Source organism: Carassius carassius, chromosome 4 (genome assembly GCF_963082965.1).
Source record: "Carassius carassius chromosome 4, fCarCar2.1, whole genome shotgun sequence".
NCBI classification, from domain to species: domain Eukaryota; kingdom Metazoa; phylum Chordata; class Actinopteri; order Cypriniformes; family Cyprinidae; genus Carassius; species Carassius carassius.
The window spans coordinates 9,256,220-9,275,782 of record NC_081758.1 but is presented as its reverse complement, the minus strand read 5'-3'; the positions used below and the strand labels follow the sequence as shown (position 1 = coordinate 9,275,782).

Sequence of the window (19,563 nt, the reverse complement as noted above, 5' to 3'; positions counted from 1 at the left end):
CTGAATGGTTTAGCACCTCAGTATTTGAATGAGCTCCTTTTACATTATAATCCTCTACGTCCGCTACGTTCTCAAAACTCAGGCAATTTGATAATACCTAGAATATCAAAATCAACTGTGGGCGGCAGATCCTTTTCCTATTTGGCACCTAAACTCTGGAATAACCTACCTAACATTGTTCGGGAGGCAGACACACTCTTGCAGTTTAAATCTAGATTAAAGACCCATCTCTTTAACCTGGCATACACATAACATACTAATATGCTTTTATTATCCAAATCCGTTAAAGGATTTTTAGGCTGCATTAATTAGATAAACCGGAAACACTTCCCATAACACCCTATGTACTTGCTACATCATTAGAAGAATGGCATCTACGCTAATATTTGTCTGTTTCTCTCTTGTTCTGAGGTCACCGTGGCCACCAGATCCAGTCTGTGTCCAGATCAGAGGGTCACTGCAGTCACCCGGATCCAGTACGTATCCAGACCAGATGGTGGATCAGCACCTAGAAAGGACCTCTGCATCCCTGAAAGACAGCGGAGACCAGGACAACTAGAGCCCCAGATACAGATCCCCTGTAAAGACCTTGTCTCAGAGGAGCACCAGGACAAAACCACAGGAAACAGATGATTCTTCTGCACAATCTGACTTTGCTGCAACCTGGAATTGAACTACTGGTTTCGTCTGGTCAGAAGGAGAACTGGCCCCCCAACTGAGCCTGGTTTCTCTCAAGGTTTTTTTCTCCATTATGTCACCGATGGAGTTTCGGTTCCTTGCCGCTGTCGCCTCTGGCTTGCTTAGTTGGGGAAACTTCATCTACAGCGATATCGTTGACTTAATTGCAAATAAATGCACAGACACTATTTAACTGAACAGAGATGACATAACTCAATCCAATGATGAACTGCTTTTAACTATCATTTTTGCATTATTGACACTGTTTTCCTAATGAATGTTGTTCAGTTGCTTTGATGCAATGTATTTTGGTTAAAGTGCTATATAAATAAAGGTGACTTGACTTGACTTGACTGAGGTTAAATTTTATAGTAAATTAAGTTTAAGCTTCATGACAATGACAACATAAGGTTGCAAGAATGATAGTTGATCACAGGACTATGGATATAGTTGAGTCTCAGGATTTGTTCAACCCTTGAGAGCTATTACTCTCTCTCCTGCACTCAGTACTCTCCGGACAGCAGTACACAAGCTCAGATTGAAAACAATACGATGGAAGGTTTTATCCAAGCCGTATCCCAACAAGTTCTGTCCAGAAGGCTGTTTTGGCTTTATGTTCTGGAGTGGCTGCTCTGAAGAACCCCTAACAGGGGTTGAGGCTGACATGGTGACATGCTGACATGGTGAGGCTGTTATTTCATTATTTTGAATATTAGGCTGACTGTGACCATCCTAGTGAAGACTGCATATTGGGCTCTGATAATATTTTCTTTTAATAACAGTTTCTTTTTCAGTGTCAATGGAAAGTCCACAATTATTTTGATGAAAGAGAACTGTCATTCGTTTTCAGTGATAAAGCAGGCCAGAAAAATAGCTATTCAGGAATTCCAAGTTTTTTACTCTAACATTAATTTTCTTGTTGCCTGGATTCTCCAACCCAAATGTAATCTGCAGACATGTTTGAGAGAAACTTTGAGAATTCTTTGGAATGGATTTCAATATATTTCACGGTGTCTGGTCTGTGTTTCCCTGGGTGTCCACTAGTGGTCTCACTTCCCCATAGACACTTCACCGCAGGCACTACATTTCCCACATATCTTTTCACCTTCATCACAGTTAATTGCACACCTGTTATTGCACTCAGCTGTCTTCACTTTCATCATCATCACCTGTCTGTTTTCATTCTGTTTGATGGAGTCCTTATTTTCCGTCACCCAGTTTTTTCGCGTTCCCTTGTGGTTTCTAGTTTCTTGTTTCATGTTTGTTTTGTTTCTGGAACTGATTTCATGGTTATGACCTCCTGCCTGTTTGGATATCTATCGATCACAGTAACGAGAGATCCAAATGCAGTGTGTTTAATAGGTAATCCAAAAATCAGTATCCATATAGTAAAATATGGAGACATTTCCATTCAAAGCAGACAAATTATTTAATATTCAAACAAAAGAGATGAAAAGCTGAGGTGCCAACTGTAACCAAACATCACTCCGCCACAGCCTTTAACCTGCTAAAAAGTTTTGTTTGTGCTAAGGATAATATTTCTTAAATCATGTGAGCTGGAGTTCAGACAGCAATTACCATGATTAAAAACTTACATGTGTGTTATTGACATAGATATTTTACCAAAACAAATATGATTGCAGTGCTTGGGGAAACCACAGGGCAAAAGGCCCTGATCAAGTTAAGGGATCAGATGAGAAATTAACCTGAAGGTTACACTATTCTCATGTATGTCTCATTTGTTTACATTGACTACTGTTAAAACTGTTTCAGCATCCATCATTCATACTGGACATCAAATCTCATTGTTAATTAGGGCCCGAGCACCGATGGTGTGAGGACCCTCTTGGAATTGCTCCGTTTATTATTATTATTATTATTAGGGCCCGAGCACCGATGGTGTGAGGACCCTCTTGGAATCGCTCCGTTTATTATTAGGGCCCGAGCACCGATGGTGTGAGGACCCTCTTGGAATTGCTCCGTTTATTAGGGCCCGAGCACCGATGGTGTGAGGACCCTCTTGGAATTGCTCCGTTTATTATTATTATTATTATTATTATTATTATTATTATTATTATTATTATTATTATTATTATTATTATTCTCCAGAAGGAATCGCATTTTTGAGGGCCTAAACATACTCAAAAAGTCATGAAACTTTGCACACACCTCAGAACCGGCGAAAATGCACATCTGATATGGGTTTCAGAAGTGGGTGTGGCAAAATGGCTCGACAGCGCCACCTATACATGTTCAACGGTGTGCGCCTCGAGCTATGTTTCACGTACATGTATGAAAATCGGTACACACATGTAACTCTCCAATACCTACAAAAAAGTCTCTTAGAGCAAAATTCTAAACCCAACAGGAAGTCGGTTATTTTTAATATTATGAGCAAATTTTGTGTCATTTTTGTCATTTCCATGCGTTGTATTTTAACGAACTCCTCCTAGAAACTTATTCAGATCAACACCAAAGTTGGTATGCCTAATCTAAAGGCCTTTGCGATGTTAAATTGCGAAGATTTTGAGTTTTCGTTAAAGGGCGTGTCCGTGGCGGCCTGGCGAATTTCGATGATTCGCCATGAAAAATGAAGTTGCTATAACTCAGACATACAATGTCCAATGTGCCCAAAACTTCACATGTTCAATAAGACTCCTGACCTGAACATTTTTACATGCCCATATTCAGTTATAGTCATAGCGCCACCTATAGGCAACAGGAAGTGACATATTTTACACTTCGACAGACTACTCCTAGAAATTTTTTGACATCAATGTCTTTTTTATGTTCAGTATAATCTAAAGGCCTGTGCAATGTTAAATTGTGAAGATCTTGAGTTTTCGTTAAGGGGCGTGTCCATGGCGCCGTGACAAAATTCAAAGTCTCGCCATGGGAATAAAAGATGTTATAACTCAGGCATAAAATGTCCGATCTTCCCCAAACTTCACATGTGTGATAAAAGTCCTGGCCTGAACAGATCTGAAGGCCAATATTCTATAGGGTGTGGCAAAATGGCTCGATAGCGCCACCTGTACACTTTCAACGGAGTGCACCTCGAGCTATGTTTCACGTACATGTACAAAAATTGGTACACACATGTAACACACCAATACCTACAAAAAAGTCTCTTGGTACGAAATCCTAATCCCAACAGGAAGTCAGTTATTTTGAATTTTCCCTGCAAAATTGGTGTTGTCTTTGCCATTTTCAGGGGTTGTACTTTAACGAACTCCTCCTAGAGATTTATTCAGATGAACACCAAACTTGGTCAGTGTAATCTAAAGCCATTTGCGATGTTAAATTGCGAAGGACTTGAGGTTTCGTTAAAGGGCGTGTCCATGGCGGCCTGACAAATTTCGATGTTTCGCCATGAAAAAGGAAGTTGCTGTAACTCAGACATACAATGTCCAATCTGCCCCAAACTTCACATGTTGGATAAGACTCTTGACCTGAACAGATCTACATGCCAATATTCAGTTATAGTCATAGAGCCACCTATTGGCAACAGGAAGTGAAATATTTTACACTGCGACAAACTACTCCTAGAAATTTTATGACATCAATGTTATTTTTGTGGCCAGTCTAATCTAAAGACCTGTGTGATGTTTAGTTGTGAAGATCTTGAGTTTTCGTTAAAAGGCGTGTCCATGGCGCCGTGACGAAGTTTGATGTGTCGTCATGGGAATAAAAGATGTTATAACTCAGGCATAAAATGTCCGATCTTGCCCAAACTTCACATGTGTGATAAGGGTCCTGGCCTGAACAGATCTGAAGGCCAATATTCCATTGGGTGTGGCAAAATGGCTCGATAGCGCCACCTATATACTTTCAACTGAGTGCATATACCCTTTCAATGGAGTGCGCCTCAAGTTATGTTTCACGTACATGTACAAAAATCGGTACACACATGTAACACACCAATATCTACGAAAAAGTCTCTTGGTACGAAATCCGAATCCAAACAGGAAGTCAGTTATTTAGAATGTTCTCTGCAAAATTGGTGTTGTTTTTGGCATTTTCAGGGGTTGTACTTTAACGAACTCCTCCTAGAGATTTATTCAGATCAGCATCAAACTTGGTCAGTTAAATCTAAAGGCCTTTGCGATGTTAAATTGGGAAGATCTTGAGATTTTGTTAAAGGGAGTGTCCATGGCGGCCTGACAAATTTCGATGTTTCGCCATGAAAAAGGAAGTTGCTGTAACTCAGACATACAATGTCCAATCTGCCCCAAACTTTGCATGTTAGATAAGACTTCTGCCCTTAACAGATCTACATGCCTATATTCAATTATAGTCATAGCGCCACCTGCTGGCAACAGGAAGTGTCATATTTTACGCTGAGACAAACTACTCCTAGAGATTTTTTGACATTAATGTATTTTTGTGGTCAGTCTAATCTAAAGGCCTCTGTAATTTTAAATTGTGGCAATCTTGAGTTTTTGTTAAAGAGCGTGTCCATGGCAAAAATGACAAAATTTGATGTCTCGCCACAGCAAGAGAAGTTGTTGTAACTCAGGCATAAAATGTTTGATCTTCCCCAAACTTCACATGTGTGATAAAAGTCCTGGCCTGAACACATCTGAAGGCCAATTTTCCATTATAATGATAGCGCCACCTGCTGGCAACAGGAAGATTGGAACATATATGGAATAAACATTGATATATTCTACTTATATTTATGAGTTTAAACGCATATTTCTCACCGTTCACCTATTTACTAAAGCCACTCGCTGCCGGTGAGCCCGGGTGCGAGGGCCCGTTCATCGCTGCTTGCAGCTTTAATTATTATTATTATTATTATTATTATTATTATTATTCTTCTCTAAGATGAATCGCATTTTTGAGAGCCTAAACATGCTCGAAAAGTCATGAAACTTTGCACACACCTCAGAACTGGCGAAAATTTACGTCTGATATGGGTTTCAGAAGTGGGTGTGGCAAAATGGCTCGACAGCGCCACCTATACACGTTCAACGGTGTGCGCCTCGAGCTACGTTTCACGTACATGTATGAAAATTGGTATACACATGTATCTCTCCAATACCTACAAAAAAGTCTCTTGGAGCAAAATCCGAAACCCAACAGGAAGTCGGTTATTTTTAATTTTATGAGCAAATTTTGTGTCATTTTTTTCATTTCCATGCGTTGTATTATAACGAACTCCTCCTAGAGATTAATTCAGATCAACACCAAAGTTGGTATGCCTAATCTAAAGGCCTTTGCGATGTTAAATTGCGAAGATTTTGAGTTTTCGTTAAAGGGCGTGTCCGTGGCGGCCTGGCGAATTTCGATGATTCGCCATGAAAAATGAAGTTGCTATAACTCAGACATACAATGTCCAATGTGCCCAAAACATCACATGTTTAATAAGACTCCTGACCTGAACATATTTACATGCCCATATTCAGTTATAGTCATAGCGCCACCTATAGGCAACAGGAAGTGAAATATTTTACACTGCGACAAACTACTCCTAGAAATTTTTTGACATCAATGTCTTTTTTATGGTCAGTATAATCTAAAGGCCTGTGCAATGTTAAATTGTGAAGATCTTGAGTTTTCGTTAAGGGGCGTTTCCATGGCGCCGTGACAAAATTCAAAGTCTCGCCATGGGAATAAAAGATGTTATAACTCAGGCATAAAATGTCCGATCTTCCCCAAACTTCACATGTGTGATAAAAGTCCTGGCCTGAACAGATCTGAAGGCCAATATTCCATCGGGTGTGGCAAAATGGCTCGATAGCGCCACCTATACACTTTCAACGGAGTGCACCTCGAGCTATGTTTCACGTACATGTACAAAAATTGGTACACACATGTAACACACCAATACCTACAAAGAAGTCTCTTGGTACGAAATCCTAATCCCAACAGGAAGTCGGTTATTTTGAATTTTCCCTGCAAAATTGGTGTTGTTTTTGCCATTTTCAGGGGTTGTACTTTAATGAACTCCTCCTAGAGATTTATTCAGATGAACACCAAACTTGGTCAGTGTAATCTAAAGCCATTTGCGATGTTAAATTGCGAAGGACTTGAGGTTTCGTTAAAGGGCGTGTCCATGGTGGCCTGACAAATTTCGATGTTTCGCCATGAAAAAGGAAGTTGCTGTAACTCAGACATACAATGTCCAATCTGCCCCAAACTTCACATGTTGGATAGGATTTTTGACCTGAACAGATCTACATGCCAATATTCAGTTATAGTCATAGCGCCACCTATTGGCAACAGGAAGTGAAATATTTTACACTGCGACAAACTACTCCTAGAAATTTTATGACATCAATGTTATTTTTGTGGTCAGTCTAATCTAAAGACCTGTGTGATGTTTAGTTGTTAAGATCTTGAGTTTTCGTTAAAAGGCGTGTCCATGGCGCCGTGACGACGTTCGATGTGTCGCCATGGGAATAAAAGATGTTATAACTCAGGCATAAAATGTCCGATCTTGCCCAAACTTCACATGTGTGATAAGGGTCCTGGCCTGAACAGATCTGAAGGCCAATATTCCTTTGGGTGTGGCAAAATGGCTCGATAGCGCCACCTATACACTTTCAACTGAGTGCATATACACTTTCAATGGAGTGGGCCTCAAGCTATGTTTCACGTACATGTACAAAAATCGGTACACACATGTAACACACCAATACCTACAAAAAAGTCTCTTGGTACGAAATCCTAATCCCAACAGGAAGTCGGTTATTTTGAATTTTCCCTGCAAAATTGGTGTTGTTTTTGCCATTTTCAGGGGTTGTACTTTAACAAACTCCTCCTAGAGATTTATTCAGATGAACACCAAACTTGGTCAGTGTAATCTAAAGCCATTTGCGATGTTAAATTGCGAAGGACTTGAGGTTTCGTTAAAGGGCGTGTCCATGGTGGCCTGACAAATTTCGATGTTTCGCCATGAAAAATGAAGTTGCTATAACTCAGACATACAATGTCCAATGTGCCCAAAACTACACATGTTTAATAAGACTCCTGACCTGAACATATTTACATGCCCATATTCAGTTATAGTCATAGCGCCACCTATAGGCAACAGGAAGTGACATATTTTACACTTCGACAGACTACTCCTAGAAATTTTTTGACATCAATGTCTTTTTTATGGTCAGTATAATCTAAAGGCCTGTGCAATGTTAAATTGTGAAGATCTTGAGTTTTCGTTAAGGGGCGTGTCCATGGCGCCGTGACAAAATTCAAAGTCTCGCCATGGGAATAAAAGATGTTATAACTCAGGCATAAAATGTCCGATCTTCCCCAAACTTCACATGTGTGATAAAAGTCCTGGCCTGAACAGATCTGAAGGCCAATATTCCATCGGGTGTGGCAAAATGGCTCGATAGCGCCACCTGTACACTTTCAACGGAGTGCACCTCGAGCTATGTTTCACGTACATGTACAAAAATTGGTACACACATGTAACACACCAATACCTACAAAAAAGTCTCTTGGTATGAAATCCTAATCCCAACAGGAAGTCGGTTATTTTGAATTTTCCCTGCAAAATTGGTGTTGTTTTTGCTATTTTCAGGGGTTGTACTTTAACGAACTCCTCCTAGAGATTTATTCAGATGAACATCAAACTTGGTCAGTGTAATCTAAAGCCATTTGCGATGTTAAATTGCGAAGGACTTGAGGTTTCGTTAAAGGGCGTGTCCATGGTGGCCTGACAAATTTCGATGATTCGCCATGAAAAATGAAGTTGCTATAACTCAGACATACAATGTCCAATCTGCCCCAAACTTCACATGTTTGATGAGACTCCGAACCTGAACAGATTGACATGCCCATATTCAGTTATAGTCATAGCGCCACCTATTGGCAACAGGGAGTGACATATTTTACACTGGCACAAACTACTCCTAGTAATTTTATGACATCAATGTCTTTTTTGTAGTCAGTCTAATCTAAAGGCCTGTGCGATGTTAAGTTGTGAAGATCTTGAGTTTTCGTTAAAAGGCATGTCCATGGCGCCGTGACGAAGTTCGATGTCTCGCCATGGGAATAAAAGACGTACTCAGACATACAATGTCCAATCTGCCCCAAACTTTGCATGTTAGATAAGACTTCTGCCCTTAACAGATCTACATGCCCATATTCAATTATAGTCATAGCGCCACCTGCTGGCAACAGGAAATGACATATTTTACGCTGAGATAAACTACTCCTAGAGATTTTTTGACATTAATGTATTTTTGTGGTCAGTCTAATCTAAAGGCCTGTGTAATGTTAAATTGTGGCAATCTTGAGTTTTTGTTAAAGAGCGTGTCCATGGCAAAAATGACAAAATTTGATGTCTCGCCACAGCAAGAGAAGTTGTTGTAACTCAGGCATAAAATGTTTGATCTTCCCCAAACTTCACATGTTCGATAAGAGTGCAGCCCTGAACACATCTGAAGGCCAATATTCCATTATAATGATAGCGCCACCTGCTGGCAACAGGAAGATTGGAACATATATGGAATAAACATTGATATATTCTACTATTCTACTATATTCTATTGATATATTCAAACTCAGGCATAAAATGTTCAATCTTCCCCAAACTTCACATGATTGATAAGAGTCCTGGCCTGAACACATCTGAAGGCCAATATTCCATTATAATGATAGCGCCACCTGCTGGCAATATGAAGATTGGCACATATTAATGACTTTGACATATTGAAATTATGTTTATGACATGAAATGCATATTTCTCACCGTTCATCTTTTTACTAAATCAACACGCTGGTGGTGAGCCCGGGTGCGAGGGCCCGTTCATCGCTGCTTGCAGCTTTAATTATTATTATTATTATTAGGGCCCGAGCACCGATGGTGTGAGGACCCTCTTGGAATTGCTCCGTTTATTATTATTATTATTATTATTAGGGCCCGAGCACCGATGGTGTGAGGACCCTCTTGGAATTGCTCCGTTTATTATTATTATTATTATTATTATTATTAGGGCCCGAGCACCGATGGTGTGAGGACCCTCTTGGAATTGCTCCGTTTATTATTATTATTATTATTATTATTATTATTATTATTATTATTATTATTATTATTATTATTATTATTATTCTTCTCTAAGATGAATCGCATTTTTGAGAGCCTAAACATGCTCGAAAAGTCATGAAACTTTGCACACACCTCAGAACTGGCGAAAATGTACGTCTGATATGGGTTTCAGAAGTGGGTGTGGCAAAATGGCTCGACAGCGCCACCTATACACGTTCAACAGTGTGCGCCTCGAGCTACGTTTCACGTACATGTATCAAAATTGGTATACACATGTATCTCTCCAATACCTACAAAAAAGTCTCTTGGAGCAAAATCCGAAACCCAACAGGAAGTCGGTTATTTTTAATTTTATGAGCAAATTTTGTGTAATTTTTGTCATTTCCATGCGTTGTATTTTAACGAACTCCTCCTAGAGATTAATTCAGATCAACACCAAAGTTGGTATGCCTAATCTAAAGGCCTTTGCGATGTTAAATTGCGAAGATTTTGAGTTTTCGTTAAAGGGCGTGTCCGTGGCGGCCTGGCGAATTTCGATGATTCGCCATGAAAAATGAAGTTGCTATAACTCAGACATACAATGTCCAATGTGTCCAAAACTTCACATGTTTAATAAGACTCCTGACCTGAACAGATTCACATGCCCATATTCAGTTATAGTCATAGCGCCACCTATAGGCAACAGGAAGTGACATATTTTACACTCCGACTAACTACTCCTAGAAATTTTATGACATCAATGTCTTTTTTGTGGTCAGTCTAATCTAAAGGCCTGTGCGATGTTAAATTGTGAAGATCTTGAGTTTTCGTTAAAAGGCGTGTCCATGGCGCCATGACGAAGTTCGATGTCTCACCAAGGGAATAAAATATGTTATAACTCAGGCATAAAATGTCCGATCTTCCCCAAACTTCACATGTGTGATAAGAGTCCTGGCCTGAACACATCTGTAGGCCAATATTCCATCGGGTGTGGCAAAATGGCTCGATAGCGCCACCTATACACTTTCAACATAGCGCGCCTCGAGCTCCGTTTCAAGTACATGTACAAAAATCGGTACACACATGTAACACACCAGTACCTACAAAAAAGTCTCTTGGTACGAAATCCTAATCCCAACAGGAAGTCGGTTATTTTGAAATTTCCCTGCAAAATTGGCGTTGTTTTTGCCATTTTCAGGGGTTGTACTTTAACGAACTCCTCCTAGAGATTTATTCGGATGAACACCAAACTTGGTCAGTGTAATCTAAAGCCATTTGCGATGTTAAATTGCGAAGGACTTGAGGTTTCGTTAAAGGGCGTGTCCATGGCGGCCTGACAAATTTCGATGTTTCGCCATGAAAAAGGAAGTTGCTGTAACTCAGACATACAATGTCCAATCTGCCCCAAACTTCACATGTTGGATAAGACTCTTGACCTGAACAGATCTACATGCCAATATTCAGTTATAGTCATAGCGCCACCTATTGGCAACAGGAAGTGAAATATTTTACACTGCGACAAACTACTCCTAGAAATTTTATGACATCAATGTTATTTTTGTGGTCAGTCTAATCTAAAGACCTGTGTGATGTTTAGTTGTGAAGATCTTTAGTTTTCATTAAAAGGCATGTCCATGGCGCCGCGACGAAGTTTGATGTGTTGCCATGGGAATAAAAGATGTTATAACTCAGGCATAAAATGTCCGATCTTGCCCAAACTTCACATGTGTGATAAGGGTCCTGGCCTTAACAGATCTGAAGGCCAATATTCCATTGGGTGTGGCAAAATGGCTCGATAGCGCCACCTATACATTTTCAACAGAGTGCATATACACTTTTAACGGAGTGCGCCTCAAGCTATGTTTCATGTACATGTACAAAAATCGGTACACACATGTAACACACCAATATCTACGAAAAAGTCTCTTGGTACAAAATCCGAATCCAAACAGGAAGTCAGTTATTTAGAATTTTCTCTTCAAAATTGGTGTTGTTTTTGGCATTTTCAGGGGTTGTTCTTTAACGAACTCCTCCTAGAGATTTATTCAGATCAACATCAAACTTGGTCAGTTAAATCTAAAGGCCTTTGCGAAGGTAAATTGGGAAGATCTTGAGGTTTCGTTAAAGGGAGTGTCCATGGCGGCCTGACAAATTTCGATGTTTCGCCATGAAACAGGAAGTTGCTGTAACTCAGACATACAATGTCCAATCTGCCCCAAACTTTGAATGTTAGATAAGACTTCTGCCCTTAACAGATCTACATGCCCATATTCAATTATAGTCATAGCGCCACCTGCTGGCAACAGGAAGTGACATATTTTACGCTGAGACAAACTACTCCTAGAGATTTTTTGACATTAATGTATTTTTGTGGTCAGTCTAATCTAAAGGCCTGTGTACTGTTAAATTGTGGCAATCTCGAGTTTTTGTTAAAGAGTGTGTCCATGGCAAAAATGACAAATTTTGATGTCTCGCCACAGCAAGAGAAGTTGTTGTAACTCGGGCATACAATGTTTGATCTTCCCCAAACTTCACATGTTCGATAAGAGTGCAGCCCTGAACACATCTGAAGGCCAATATTCCATTATAATGATAGCGCCACCTACTGGCAACAGGAAGATTGGCAAATATATGGAATAAACATTGATATAATCTACTTATATTTATGAGTTTAAACGCATATTTCTCACCGTTCACCTATTTACTAAAGCCACTCGCTGCCAGTGAGCCCGGGTGCGAGGGCCCGTTCATCGCTGCTTGCAGCTTTAATTAGGGCCCGAGCACCGATGGTGTGAGCATCCATTTTCAGGGGTTGTACTTTATGAAACTCCTCCTAGAGATTTATTCAGATCAGCACCAAACTTGGTCAGTTAAATCTAAAGGCCTTTGCGATGTTAAATTGGGAAGATCTTGAGATTTCGTTAAAGGGCGTGTCCATGGCGGCCTGGCAAATTTCGATGTTTCGCCATGAAAAAGGAAGTTGCTGTAACTCAGACATACAATGTCCAATCTGCCCCAAACTTCACATGTTAGATAAGACTTCTGCCCTTAACAGATCTACATTCCCATATTCAGATATAGTCATAGTGCCACCTGCTGGCAACAGGAAGTGACATGTTTTACGCTGCGACAAACTACTCCTAGAAATCTTTTGACATTAATGTATTTTTTTGTGGTCAGTCTAATCTAAAGGCCTGTGCAATGTTAAATTGCGGAGATCTTCAGTTTTTGTTAAAGGGCGTGTCCATGGCGCCATGACAAAATTTGATGTCTCGCCACAGCAAGAGAAGTTGTTGTAACTCAGGCATAAAATGTTCGATCTTCCCCAGACTCCGCATGTTCGATAAGAGTCCTGGCCTGAACACATCTGAAGGCCAATTTTCCACTATAGTGATAGCGCCACCTGCTGGCAACAGAAAGATTGGCACATATATGGAATAAACATTGATATATTCCACTTATATTTATGAGTTTAAATGCATATTTCTCACCGTTCACCTATTTACTAAAGCCACTCGCTACCGGTGAGCCCGGGTACGAGGGCCCGTTCATCGCTGCTTGCAGCTTTAATTATTATTATTATTCTTCTTCTCTAAGATGAATCGCATTTTTGAGAGCCTAAACATGCTCGAAAAGTCATGAAACTTTGCACACACCTCAGAACTGGCGAAAATGTACGTCTGATATGGGTTTCAGAAGTGGGTGTGGCAAAATGGCTCGACAGCGCCACCTATACACGTTCAACGGTGTGCGCCTCGAGCTACGTTTCACGTACATGTATGAAAATTGGTATACACATGTACCTCTCCAATACCTACAAAAAAGTCTCTTGGAGCAAAATCCGAAACCCAACAGGAAGTCGGTTATTTTTAATTTTATGAGCAAATTTTGTGTCATTTTTGTCATTTCCATGCGTTGTATTTTAACGAACTCCTCCTAGAGATTAATTCAGATCAACACCAAAGTTGGTATGCCTAATCTAAAGGCCTTTGCGATGTTAAATTGCGAAGATTTTGAGTTTTCGTTAAAGGGCGTGTCCGTGGCGGCCTGGCTAATTTCGATTATTCGCAATGAAAAATGAAGTTGCTATAACTCAGACATACAATGTCCAATCTGCCCCAAACTTCATATGTTTGATGAGACTCCGAACCTGAACAGATTGACATGCCCATATTCAGTTATAGTCATAGCGCCACCTATTGGCAACAGGAAGTGACATATTTTTCACTGCGACTAACTACTCCTAGAAATTTTATGACATCAATGTCTTTTTTGTGGTCAGTCTAATCTAAAGGCCTGTGCGATGTTAAGTTGTGAAGATCTTGAGTTTTCGTTAAGGGGCGTGTCCATGGCGCCGTGACAAAATTCAAAGTCCCGCCATGGGAATAAAAGATGTTATAACTCAGGCATAAATGTCCGATCTTCCCCAAACTTCACATGTTTGATAAAAGTCCTGGCCTGAACAGATCTGAAGGCCATTATTCCATCGGGTGTGGCAAAATGGCTCGATAGCGCCACCTATACACTTTCAACGGAGTGCGCCTCGATCTATGTTTCACGTACATGTACAAAAATTGGTACATAAATGTAACACACCAATACCTACAAAAAAGTCTCTTGGTACGAAATCCTAATCCCAACAGGAAGTCGAATATTTTGAATTTTCCCTGCAAAATTGGTGTTGTTTTTGCCATTTTCAGGGGTTGTACTTTAACGAACTCCTCCTAGAGATTTATTCAGATGAACACCAATCTTGGTCAGTGTAATCTAAAGCCCTTTGCGATGTTAAATTGCGAATGACTTGAGGTTTCGTTAAAGGGCGTGTCCATGGCGGCCTGACAAATTTCGATGTTTCGCCATGAAAAAGGAAGTTGCTGTAACTCAGACATACAATGTCCAATCTGCCCCAAACTTCACATGTTGGATAAGATTTTTGACCTGAACAGATCTACATGCCAATATTCAGTTATAGTCATAGCGCCACCTATTGGCAACAGGAAGTGAAATATTTTACTCTGCGACAAACTACTCCTAGAAATTTTATGACATCGATGTTATTTTTGTGGTCAGTCTAATCTAAAGACCTGTGTGATGTTTAGTTGTGAAGATCTTGAGTTTTCGTTAAAAGGCGTGTCCATGGCGCCGTGACGAAGTTTGATGTGTCACCATGGGAATAAAAGATGTTATAACTCAGGCATAAAATGTCCGATCTTGCCCAAAATTCACATGTGTGATAAGGGTCCTGGCCTGAACAGATCTGAAGGCCAATATTCCATTGGGTGTGGCAAAATGGCTCGATAGCGCCACCTATACACTTTCAACTGAGTGCATATACACTTTCAATGGAGTGCGCCTCAAGCATTGTTTCACGTACATGTATAAAAATCGGTACACACATGTAACACACCAATATCTACGAAAAAGTCTCTTGGTACGAAATCCGAATCCAAACAGGAAGTCAGTTATTTAGAATGTTCTCTGCAAAATTGGTGTTGTTTTTGGCATTTTCAGGGGTTGTACTTTAACGAACTCCTCCTAGAGATTTATTCAGATCAGCATCAAACTTGGTCAGTTAAATCTAAAGGCCTTTGCGATGTTAAATTGGGAAGATCTTGAGATTTCGTTAAAGGGAGTGTCCATGGCGGCCTGACAAATTTCGATGTTTCGCCATGAAAAAGGAAGTTGCTGTAACTCAGACATACAATGTCCAATCTGCCCCAAACTTTGAATGTTAGATAAGACTTCTGCCCTTAACAGATCTACATGCCCATATTCAATTATAGTCATAGCGCCACCTGCTGGCAACAGGAAGTGACATATTTTACGCTGAGATAAACTACTCCTAGAGATTTTTTGACATTAATGTATTTTTGTGGTCAGTCTAATCTAAAGGCCTGTGTAATGTTAAATTGTGGCAATCTTGAGTTTTTGTCAAAGAGCGTGTCCATGGCAAAAATGACAAAATTTGATGTCTCTACACAGCAAGAGAAGTTGTTGTAACTCAGGCATAAAATGTTTGATCTTCCCCAAACTTCACATGTTCGATAAGAGTGCAGCCCTGAACACATCTGAAGGCCAATATTCCATTATAATGATAGCGCCACCTGCTGGCAACAGAAAGATTGGCAAATATATGGAATAAACTTTGATATATTCCACTTATATTTATGAGTTTAAATGCATATTTCTCACCGTTCACCTATTTACTAAAGCCACTCGCTGCCGGTGAGCCCGGGTGCGAGGGCCCGTTCATCGCTGCTTGCAGCTTTAATTATTATTATTATTATTATTATTATTATTATTATTATTATTATTATTATTATTATTATTATTATTATTCTCTAAGATGAATCGCATTTTTGAGAGCCTAAACATGCTCGAAAAGTCATGAAACTTTGCACACACCTCAGAACTGGCGAAAATTTACGTCTGATATAGGTTTCAGAAGTGGGTGTGGCAAAATGGCTCGACAGCGCCACCTATACACGTTCAACGGTGTGCGCCTTGAGCTACGTTTCACGTACATGTATGAAAATTGGTATACACATGTATCTCTCCAATACCTACAAAAAAGTATCTTGGAGCAAAATCCGAAACCCAACAGGAAGTCGGTTATTTTTAATTTTATGAGCAAATTTTGTGTAATTTTTGTCATTTCCATGCGTTGTATTTTAACGAACTCCTCCTAGAGATTAATTCAGATCAACACCAAAGTTGGTATGCCTAATCTAAAGGCCTTTGCGATGTTAAATTGCGAAGATTTTGAGTTTTCCTTAAAGGGCGTGTCCGTGGCGGCCTGGCGAATTTCGATGATTCGCCATGAAAAATGAAGTTGCTATAACTCAGACATACAATGTCCAATCTGCCCCAAACTTCACATGTTTGATGAGACTCCGAACCTGAACAGATTGACATGCCCATATTCAGTTATAGTCATAGCGCCACCTATTGGCAACAGGAAGTGACATATTTTACACTGCGACTAACTACTCCTAGAAATTTTATGACATCAATGTCTTTTTTGTGGTCAGTCTAATCTAAAGGCCTGTGCGATGTTAAGTTGTGAAGATCTTGAGTTTTCGTTAAGGGGCGTGTCCATGGCGCCGTGACAAAATTCAAAGTCTCGCCATGGGAATAAAAGATGTTATAACTCAGGCATAAAATGTCCGATCTTCCCCAAACTTCACATGTTTGATAAAAGTCCTGGCCTGAACAGATCTGAAGGCCTATATTCCATCGGGTGTGGCAAAATGGCTCGATAGCGCCACCTATACACTTTCAACGGAGTGCGCCTCGATCTATGTTTCACGTACATGTACAAAAATTGGTACACACATGTAACAAACCAATATCTACGAAAAAGTCTCTTGGTACGAAATCCGAATCCAAACAGGAAGTCAGTTATTTAGAATGTTCTCTGCAAAATTGGTGTTGTTTTTGGCATTTTCAGGGGTTGTACTTTAACGAACTCCTCCTAGAGATTTATTCAGATCAACATCAAACTTGGTCAGTTAAATCTAAAGGCCTTTGCGAAGTTAAATTGGGAAGATCTTGAGATTTCGTTAAAGGGAGTGTCCATGGCGGCCTGACAAATTTTGATGTTTCGCCATGAAAAAGGAAGTTGCTGTAACTCAGACATACAATGTCCAATCTGCCCCAAACTTCGCATGTTAGATAAGACTTCTGCCCTTAACAGATCTACATGCTCATATTCAATTATAGTCATAGTGCCACCTGCTGGCAACAGGAAGTGACATATTTTACGCTGAGACAAACTACTCCTAGAGATTTTTTGACATTAATGTATTTTTGTGGTCAGTCTAATCTAAAGGCCTGTGTAATGTTAAATTGTGGCAATCTTGAGTTTTTGTTAAAGAGCGTGTCCATGGCAAAAATGACAAAATTTGATGTCTCGCCACAGCAAGAGAAGTTGTTGTAACTCAGGCATAAAATGTTTGATCTTCCCCAAACTTCACATGTTCGATAAGAGTGCAGCCCTGAACACATCTGAAGGCCAATATTCCATTATAATGATAGCGCCACCTGCTGGCAACAGAAAGATTGGCACATATATGGAATAAACTTTGATATATTCCACTTATATTTATGAGTTTAAATGCATATTTCTCACCGTTCACCTATTTACTAAAGCCACTCGCTGCCGGTGAGCCCGGGTGCGAGGGCCCATTCATCGCTGCTTGCAGCTTTAATTTAAACTTGTTTTTTTACAACTACCTTTATGTTCAAATTTTGTCTCTGGAGAGCATCAAAGGATCTGTCTATCTACATTAGACCTCACTCGAATGTCTGCTTTGCCAGATGGGGCTTTAGGAAGAGAGTATCTACGTTTCCTAGAAGAAAATGTAAAACAAATGAAAATGTATAATTTGCAAATAGGTCAAATTAACAATTGTTATCAACTTTTTCAGAAAGTCACTCCAGACACAAGAGCTGATGTAAAGTTTGTGGATGATGTGGAGCTAGCGTATGTCATGCAGCGATATCGTGAGGTCCATGACCTGTTTTATTCTTTGCTTAGTATGCCCACCAATATGCTAGGTGAGTGTTTGATACCGTAACAAAATATGTCAACTTTCATGTGTTTATTTTTTCCATTTGTTGTATTCCTATGCCTATGCCTATCTCTCAAAAGCTTTTAGTTCTGTGTAAATTAAATGCTGCATCAGAGATATTCTGGCAAACTAGAATGTCTTGCCCCATAAACTTTGATTGTAAATTGACAGTGTCAAAGTGATTAACATTATTGTGGGACAACATTATTGTCTGTGGTAACTGACAAAATGACAGATGCAGTCTGAAGAGGTTAAGTTGTAATGAAATCAGAAGATTCAATTATGTAGATATGCAACCAATTACAAATTTAAATCAGTTAAAGTGATTCTTTGAATTAAGTGCTGAAATATGTTCAGTCATATTATAAATTACGGAGTTGCTACATCTCAAACTGTAAAACTTAAACACATGAAGTAAATCTGTATGTCCCCTTCTGTGGAAATTTTCTATTATTACAACTATCATGTGTCCCCGCTGAGTATTTCCCCCTCTTATGTTCTTCTTTCATTATGGTCATTATTGAAGGTTTCATTATGATGATGACCTGTCATTCTTTGCTTTAATCTAATACTGTACACTTTGACCAGTTTTAGAGTATGACATATTTGGGCAATAAATGTAAAACTTATTTCTACTACATTCATTTGTTTTAATTTTTGCCATAAAAATATTATGGATGAACCTCTTAAAAACATCATATCATGCTTAAATCATACTTTCCTATCATATTTCAGCTTAAAATCAAAAGGAATAAAACATACATTTCTGTATATTTTTTTAAACATCCATCTTATTTAGCATATTTTACAAACCTTATTCTTTAAACTGTTGTTTACCCTAATGCAACTTTTTTTCAAATTGTGATAGTATTTGTTATTTTACCTTTAACTAAGTAAAATTTGATATTGTCTCTATATGTTGGAGTCAGCCGTCTACAGTTGCTGGCTCAGTCTCTGGGACCATGGGCGCTGCCCAATGACAGTCGTGCCCAATGTGTTCTGAGCATCTTCTATGAATGCCGCTGGGAGCAGGACCTTGATGAACTGAGACATGAGTTGGACATTGAGCCACCACCTGTCGATCTGATCCCATTCAGCAAGAATACATTCTCAAACTCATAGTGCACTGTCTAACTGTAATATTAGCTTGTGGGAAAGCCCCACAAGGAACCTACATACATCCTATTGGTAACAAAGATCACCTTTTCCTTCTTCCTCCTATGATGAGAAACTATGCTTAAAAACAAATGTCATGTAACAGTGTAAAAAAAAAACACTATGGCATGAGGTTTTTCAGGAAGAAGATGAAGAGAGTTTAAAATAAAAAATT

At 39.5% G+C, this 19,563-nt stretch overlaps 1 protein-coding gene across 1 annotated transcript; it reads left to right on the top strand.

Moving 5' to 3' along the window:
• Window positions 1-1,226: 1,226 nt before the first annotated feature.
• On the top strand, window positions 1,227-19,355 carry coq4 (coenzyme Q4 homolog (S. cerevisiae); the record flags this gene model as incomplete). Its single annotated transcript, XM_059541039.1, is given in 5 exon segments — window positions 1,227-1,324; window positions 2,302-2,410; window positions 17,925-18,023; window positions 18,090-18,225; window positions 19,102-19,355. Coding segments are annotated over 5 exon segments (696 nt in total), but the record flags the coding sequence as incomplete, so codon positions are not given.
• Window positions 19,356-19,563: the final 208 nt, after the last annotated feature.